The 8,294-nt window shown below is 40.8% G+C and overlaps 2 protein-coding genes across 3 annotated transcripts in view; both read right to left on the bottom strand.

The window, feature by feature from the left end:
* Positions 1-363, bottom strand: part of tmem132e (transmembrane protein 132E) — a 447,998-nt gene extending 447,635 nt beyond the window's left edge. The window contains exon 1 of the mRNA XM_037747985.1: positions 115-363. Coding sequence (XP_037603913.1) covers positions 115-202 — 88 coding nt within the window. The 5' untranslated portion in view covers positions 203-363. The remainder of the gene's footprint in view (positions 1-114) is intronic.
* A 662-nt stretch (positions 364-1,025) lies between these two features.
* Positions 1,026-8,294, bottom strand: part of gtf2ird1 (GTF2I repeat domain containing 1) — a 29,816-nt gene continuing 22,547 nt past the window's right edge. The window contains exons 15-27 of one of the 2 annotated variants that reach the window (XM_037747997.1): positions 7,240-7,293; positions 6,544-6,624; positions 6,134-6,317; positions 5,971-6,032; positions 5,150-5,221; positions 4,762-5,029; positions 4,565-4,593; positions 4,411-4,458; positions 4,236-4,313; positions 3,596-3,788; positions 3,253-3,290; positions 3,057-3,160; positions 1,026-1,979 (exon numbers count right to left, since the gene is read on the bottom strand). In XM_037747997.1, the coding sequence (XP_037603925.1) occupies positions 1,911-1,979; positions 3,057-3,160; positions 3,253-3,290; positions 3,596-3,788; positions 4,236-4,313; positions 4,411-4,458; positions 4,565-4,593; positions 4,762-5,029; positions 5,150-5,221; positions 5,971-6,032; positions 6,134-6,317; positions 6,544-6,624; positions 7,240-7,293 (1,280 nt within the window). In that variant the 3' untranslated portion in view covers positions 1,026-1,910. Of the gene's footprint in view, positions 1,980-3,056; positions 3,164-3,252; positions 3,291-3,595; positions 3,789-4,235; positions 4,314-4,410; positions 4,459-4,564; positions 4,594-4,761; positions 5,030-5,149; positions 5,222-5,970; positions 6,033-6,133; positions 6,318-6,543; positions 6,625-7,239; positions 7,294-8,294 lie in introns of both variants that reach the window. The other variant, XM_037747996.1, reaches the window with a different exon arrangement.

Below are 8,294 nucleotides of genomic sequence, written 5' to 3'. Positions count from 1 at the left end.
ACAAGAGTCTCAGCTTTACAGTTATACACAATTAATGTAATTCAAGACTGTTTAGGGACCCCAGTATGCAGAAAGTCTTATTTTTAAGATAAAGGAGTTTGTTGTTGTACTCACCAGTCTGTGCAGAGTCTTGTGCACCGTGTTGTCCTCCACAATCTGCACTCAGCCTCTCTGGTCCCAGTATAACCAGTCCACTCAGCATCCGTCACTGTGCTCCTCAAAGTTTTCAAACATATTAACGCTCTAAAACAGCAGAAAGTCCTCAAAAAAAGCTCCTCAGGTAACAGCAGAAGAAGCCCCACTGTGCACATGTTAGCATGTTAGCCACACCCAGAATGCACCTGTTCACAACATCCATGATTGCAGGTGTGTTTGATTTGGGTCACTTAGCTGCTGGCCAGGTGGTGCAGCAAATGAATTAAGGGTCGTGTCTAGAAGGTAACCCTAAAATTGCGAGAACGTTCGAAAATTCGCGAGTTCGGGGTTACCTTCTAGACACAACCAGGGAGATACTAGCCTACAAGGTGAATAGGGTAATAAAATAAATAAAACTAATATATATAACACCATGAAACTTCCCCAGTTGATTACTGACGTCAAGACAATTCTTTTTTGTGTTACAAGTTTTCTGAAATTATATGTTTAAATATGCAAATGAGGCATTATCTTATCAAATTATGTGCTAATTCTCATACATTTCCAGAGCAGAAATCTGAACATTAGATAAAGCCAGGTTCCAAATTCTTGTTTCATTTTGTTGACGTATTAGAGTCAAAGGTTTTTACAGCAGGGATTTATTTATTATCTCTTTTTGTCACTCCATAAATCAGAAAAAAAATCTATTTTCTCCATGTTTTTAGGAATAAAATGTTGTATAAATCAGGCTATGAGAGATATATGAACAAACTCCTCTGTAAAAACCTTCAAATTATAGATAGGGATGAAACTGGAAAATTAAAACAGACAGACGTTGTGGTGAAGACGGCCTCCTGTAGATCAGACATCCAAAATAAACTCCAACAAAATGAAAGTGCAAGGCAACACATTTTATTTCAAAGGCCTAATTGGCGTTAAGGTACAGCATATTAAATATATCGTTAGTCCAGAGACGGTCATCGCAGAATAACATACCATTCTTTCCTTTTACATGATACATTCAGGCTGACTGTAAATGAGTTATTATTTTACATATTGTTAATGTGGTGCTAAGATAATAAAGGCTGAAGGTCTTGTGTGTGTTTACTGCAGGTACTTCCTGCCGCCGTGCGAGCAGAGGTTCTACCTGGCGGGCAAACGTTGAGTCCCCTTTTAATTTCTGATGGCACAAACTCCCAATAAAGACACTTCATAGCTGCTGTTTAACTGGATTTCAGCGGTTACCTGTGGTTACTGAGTGACTAGTAGCATCTGTTAGTGTTGTGATAGTTCCTCAAGGAGCTGTATAACAGAATAATGTATTTTACATCCCTGCACATAATGTTATATTTCAATAAATATAATAAATAAAAAGTACAAATATCTGAATATTATGGAACCAGATCGTTATCAAAGACATTTTTTTTGTCAGTAATACATTGCAACCAAGTGCTGGATACAGCAACATGACTCAGTGGATCGACACGTCGTAAATGCGAGAGCCAAGAACGTGACTTTAGCTTTGAAAACTAAAAAAACGTCCTGCCGGCTGGCGCCGTGTGGAGGGCAGGAGACAGGAAACGAGCAGTCGCCCTGCAGCGGTTTTGATCCACTTACATTCTGTTGTTCCTCATTCACAGAGTCAAACCCGCAGCTCTCTATGTTCAGTCTGTTTAGTCGTAGCACTCTGACAAAGTGTTAGTGTGGAAGAGTCATGAATATCACTTCGACGCCCTCCTTCCTTTCATCCCTTTGCTGCAGTCCAGGTTTGTCCTTCAGTAATTGACTTTCCCGGGAACCTGCACATTCACTCCGCTGTAGTCCACCATGTACATGGGCCACTGCTGCAGGCACACAGACAAAGACAGGGATGGAGGAAAGTCAGTCGTAATGGTGGAGAAAATGCTTTCATTAGTACAAAGAGGTCGTTGACCTTGCCTCAAAACGCTGTTTTAATATTCAGTAGTTACAGCTAACACACAGAGTCGTGTGTTGATAGAGAGATTTTGCCCTAATGGTGGTGGATCTAATTTATGCCGATGTGATGAGCGGCTCATGAGGATTTCAAAAAGTAACTGTTAAAGAAACTTTGTAGATTTACATTTGAGAATGGAATTTGGTGTGGTGTTAAGGCTGTGACACACCGAGCCGACGGTCGGCTGTCGGACAGTTTGGGTCCGTCAGTGAGCGTCTGTCGACGTAGTTTTTGCGGTGTGTCCCGCACCGTTGGCTCTAGTCTGCCCGTGTTGGAGGTTTTTCAGCCGATTCAGCGTGTTGAATCGGCAGCGGAGCCCGTCGATGAGAGAAATCCCCCTGATTGGCTGTTCAGCTTAAGTGAATCAGCGCACGAGAAGAGAAACGGGAATGTGAGGGAAGCAAACCAACGTGAAAAGTCAAGAGGAAAAACACAAAAGGCTCTTCTCATTTTTCATCTCCATCTCATAACAACGGCTTGTATATCCGCCGTCCTCGGTCTTCCTGTTTCCCTTTTTTGAATGACGAATACAGACTACCGCCGCCTGCTGGTGTGGAGAGTTATTTCCTCTCACGCGTACGTGCTAACTGGCCGTCGGCTGGAGTCTTTGCGTTGTGTTCGAGTGCAACTTGTCAGTCCAAGACAAAGGCGAAGTGAGGCGACACAGCTGGTGGTTTTTCGTTGCCGCTAGTTCTTTGACGTCGGCTTGGTGTGTCTGGGCCTTTAGCGCGAAGTAAACGCGAAGTAAATGTGTTACTCAATACTGTCTGATCAAAGATCAACTCATTGATATCAGCAGACTTATCCTGAAACAAACAAGACCATGTCCGGATTACTGCACGCTATGTTTTCAGATTTCACAGGATACCTGCAGGATGGATCTACCGTGTAAAACACCCATCACGCATCACAACACATCAATCATTAGTAAAGAAACAAAACGTACCATCACTGGAATCTGATTGGTTGATATCAGGTCAGAGGAGGCGGGCGCTCGGCTGCTCTCCTGGACTCTCTTGCGTTTTCGTCGATTGGTGGAGGCGTCTGTTCCTACTGGAGACACACAGGTTTTTACTTTCTATGAGTCTTTTAAAGCACAGATCTCTACTTGGACTGACACAAGGAGGAACTTTAACACCTACCTGTGTTACAAGCTTGGCTACAGATTTCTGCAAAAGGTCTGCGTGAGAGAAAAGAGAGCAAAAAATAAAAATAAACTCACTGCACTCATTTCCTGCCTCCATTCTTTCATCATAGCTTAACCGCTTCAACGTCAAAATATTGTTCACTATTTCATATTATTTACATTTGCTGCTGAGGGAGATTTATTCTCTGACATCTCACAGGCTGGATTTAAATCCACAGCATAAATAAACCATAATGAGCTTAACTACCAAGAAGCAAAAAGCCCTAAATTCCCACTGAAACATCCAACGTGGTGACAGCCAGCATGCTGCTGAATATGCAGGTGTCCCAGCTACTCACTGTAGCTGGCTCTTGATGTTGAATGTTATTTTATCTGCGGCTTGAAGGATTTTCTCCAGGCACACGATGTCGTAGGTGTTGGGGTTTCGGAAGGGGATATCGTCTGGAAGGCCACTGACTTCTACAGACTCTGGACTGCCACGGATTAGCTTGTACGGGACCACGACGGAGCGGTCTAAACCCAGAGCCTCACCTTGAACACACGACACGACAACGTGATCAAAAACACACAAAAACGACATAAAATAAGCGTTTTGATCACCTGCTCTTACTCATTACTGTCGGAAAGAGCAAGTAGAGCTGGATGTATGAAGCTAATTACTCTGTGTTGCAAAAACTATGTGCATTTTGAGTCTGATATAAAGCCTTATTCACTTTTTACAGCATGATACTGCACACATATTTAGCCAGGAGTGCATTAATGTTCATTTAAGTGATTCAGGGAAGCTAACAGCAGATATTAGAAGCACAATGATACTACTGTTTAGTGCAAACATACGGCGACATTTAATTCTGATGTTGAATTACATTTCAAAGCTGCAGCTGGACTGTGCTCGGTCATTAAAACTCTCATTGGAAGCTGCTCAAATTCAATGCAACAAAAAGTCGAGTTGATGCATCACACAGGAAGTGTCCTTACCATATTTCTTGTTAAACAGTTCCTTGACTTGCTCTCGAAGGACTACTTTCTCCCCCATGCGGTTGATATCGTCATCATCTGTCAGGTGAAGAGAATAATACTTTTAACTTTAACAAATAAAGTTGGTGATGAAGCAACAACAGGAAAACGTCTGCTTTAAAAATGTGCTACTCACCACTTATCGAGGCGTAGGCCTTCTTTAGTAAAGTGACGCGTCGAGGTGCTGATAAAAATGATTGATTCTATATTATTATTAATATTACATGACACTCATATTAGGGTTTTTTTGTATCAGAGTTTATGATGAACAAAACTAATGTTGTTCTTACCTGGTTTTGGAATGAGTCCTTGAAAGGGTCTGCAAAGAACAAATAGAACGTCATGTTAAAGGTTTAACAGATATAAGTTTTTACACGTATTTTTAAATCGTTCTTTTTAAACAATGAAACATGAGTTTACTGGGAGGGACAGAGAATAAGTAACTGGTGTTTAACTGGTGATCATGTGACATCATGCGGCTTCCCACCTGGTGATGGTAAAGTTGATTTTGTCAGCGACCGCCAGGATCCTCTCCAGGTTCTGGGAGCCGAAGGTGCAGGGCTTCCTGAAAGGGATGCCGGGGGGGAGGCCCTCGATGATCACCGAGTCCGGGTTGTTCTTAATCCTCTTGTAAGGCACTTGGACGGGGTACTTGATGCCCAATGCCTCCCCATACTTCCTGTTGAACAGATCCTGGACCTGCTCTCGCAGCGTGTTGGCCAGGTCGATCCTGGACAGCTTGGACTCCAGGCACTCTGGAGAGAGGAGACACTGTTTCAATCTCTGCTGTAGTTACACCGAAGTGAGAAACATCAACACACAAAGCCCATTTATGTTTAATCAATATAAAGCATCACATAGAAGCTTCGACGTACCTGAGAAACCAGGTCTCTTAGATAGAGCTGCAGCATCCTCTGATCCTGAAGTTGCATCCTGGGCGTCCAGCTCTTTGGAATAAAAACATTTAAAAGGTTAAACTTTTGTTTTTAAGATTTACTGACAACGACGAGAGCTGCTCCTTGTTCCAGCAGCTGAGCTTTGTCACAAATAAAAGGTAGAGATAGCTGCAGGAAATCCCTGCAAGGACCTTTCTTTTTTCCCTTAGAAGAGCTGTTTTAAAAATAGAGCATGCACTGGATTTAACCTCGTAATTTCCATCATGTAGAGGACAGAGGAAATAGCATCTTAAACCTGCATTATTAACTTTCCAGATGGAGGAATATTCTTCACACAGCCTTCCTACTGTCTGCAGAGATACTGCTTTATCTTCAGAGCCTTCAATAGTACAGTAGGTGGAGTGGAAACATCCTTTTAAAATGTATACTGCATTAAAAAATGACTTTGCTTGTGTGCAGAAGGTTAAATGTTGCTGATCTGCCCAGATACTGTTAATAGGCAATCAATTCACAGAAGAGTTTTTTTCTTATTCACAAAAATATTGTTGCAAACAAACCCTCAAAAAAGGAGCAAGCAACTGCAAGCACTGATCCACTGAGAATCCCACCCTAGAGCCCCAAAGCATCATGGGAAATGCAGTCTTCTGACTTGCATGCAGAGGAACACTTTGGGGCACTCTTCTCTGAGCCAAACTGAGAGTATCTAAGCCTGAACTTTATGACATTTTATCACTTATTTGCATTCAAATACATTATCGATACAAGCCAAACATAACACAAGTATAAGAAGGAGAATATACCTGGATCACAGATGGGCATTGAAGGCATCTCTTGTTTTACTTGCTCAGCTAGCAGATCAGGCCTGGAGACCAACAAAAGGACTATTAGTTGCAGCCCTACAATGGATAATGAAGTAGTGTCAATAACAACACTTCACATGCACATTACTGCATTTGCTTTCACCTATTGATGACAAACTGGATCTGACTGCTGACAGCTAAGATCTTGCGCAGTTTGGCCGCTCCGAAGCAGTTGGGCCTTCGGATTGAGATTCCCTCCGGCAGCCCGGTGACGTACAGATCCTCCGGGTACATCTGGAACTTGGAGTAGGGCACCTTGGCTGGTTCAGGCAGACCCAGAGCATCAGCTGAGGAAGAGGAGGAGACGGCAAAAGCTCACCGGTTGCTAATACAAGTAATGTCTTAACAAGCAAATTAATTAAATTTAAAAAAGTAGCATCAAAAAGTAGCATTAAAAATAGACTATAAAATCGTAACTTTTCACTCGCTGTCTACTGGTAAAGGTCGTGTGCAAGAAGGAGGAGATTATGACAGAACATCCCGCCCTCGTATGAAGGACTACAGGTATCTTACCGTACTTGATGCTGAAGAGGCTCTCCACTTGTCTCCGAAGCTGAAGAATCATTTCACCAATGTCCTCCACCAAACTCCCCGCTAGATGAGTCAAAACATGTGAGAAACATTTACAACAGGAGCATTCATTAAAAGAGAATTATTACGTTAGTGGGAGAACATGACTACTTCTCCCCTTGCCATCTTGATTTTGATTAATTCCAGCTGCCCTCCACTGACCTGGCAACGACAAACTGACTGCGTGGTGTGTGAATCACCGGAGAACATAACAAATGGACGTAGGAAAGAAAGGATGGTACAGGTGCAAAAATGGGGCTAAAAAACTAAATATGTTTTGAGGTGGATGTGATTAAAAGCCACAAATTAACTGAAGTAAATGCAATTAATATCAGTTTGCCATAGTTAGAAGCTCAAAATTGCAGTCCAAGCAAGATTGTAGAGAAAATGTAATTTTTAAAGGGTGTTTTCTTATAGTTAGGTCTATCAGTAGAGTATCTGTAGGTGGGTTGTGTAGGAGCCTGTCTAGGTCAAAGTCTGAAGTGGTTTTATTTATTTTATTTTATTTTATTTTATTTTATTTTATTTTATTTTATTTATTTTATTTTATTTTTTATTTTTTATTTTATTTTATTATATGCCTCTCCAAGAAGATCATATATTGCACGCAGTGACAAAACACGATGAATGAGTCGGTACCTTCAGAGGATCTTCTGATGCTCTGGGAGGCCGCACCGGGTGACAGAGCTTCAACTGCAAGACGAAAGACAAACATGAGGAGGGCAAACATAAACACAGCTGCTTTCAAACAATTAGAGAACAAAGAATTCAATTATTATTCAGGTAAAAAGGTAAAAGACAAAAAACAAAGTTGTTCATGTCTTGATGGTTTACTGTTAACTGAGTTCACAAGAAACCTTTTCAGTGGTTTTACTGCACAAGAGTCAGTTTGAATTAACAAGATGCTCTGGCTAAAGCATTCCCAGCGGGGTTTTTTTGCAGTAGTTATTACATTTGGTTTATAATAGCTTATGTTTACTCATATATACAGGGCAACTAACGATTATTTTCATTGTCCATTAATCTGTCGACGTCCTCAAACGTCATGTTTTGTCCACAACTCAAAGATATTCAGTTTACTGTCAAAGAGGAGTAAAGAAACCAGAAAATATTCACATTCAAGAAGCAGAATCAGAGAATTCATTCTTTAAAAAAAAATACTGAAAGTGATTTAATAGATTATCAGAATAGTTGGTGATAAATTTAATAGATGACAACTAATCGATTAAAATATACAGCTGCAAAAATTTGCATCATATCGATCATATTGTTTTACAAAGCTGTTTGAAATGAATAATTCCGAGCACATTGTAATTAAAAACTCATAAAATATGCAACAGTTTGAATCTTATTACGATGCAAGAATAAAGTAGTTCATATTTCACAGTGCTTAGATTGCACAGATCTTTGGACTGCATTAAAATGCTAAATCATCCCCTACTTCGTACATGTCTTCGACATTTTACAACTCAGGACGCACACAATTTATGACCTTTACGCCTCCTAACAGGTGATTCTGATAATACTGAACTTGTTTAATTTAGATAGTCCACAGCGTCCGACACTGCAGAAGCATGACAGAATGACTTGTTCCAGTACTGTATGCAAATCTATGTTACTTTACTAGATATAATGCAAAAATAGCAACAAATGTGAATACTTCGATAAAGAGCATGTAACAGCAAATACATCTA

The sequence above is a fragment of the Sebastes umbrosus genome, chromosome 17 (genome assembly GCF_015220745.1).
Source record: "Sebastes umbrosus isolate fSebUmb1 chromosome 17, fSebUmb1.pri, whole genome shotgun sequence".
NCBI classification, from domain to species: domain Eukaryota; kingdom Metazoa; phylum Chordata; class Actinopteri; order Perciformes; family Sebastidae; genus Sebastes; species Sebastes umbrosus.
This window is presented reverse-complemented; position numbering and strand designations above follow the sequence as displayed.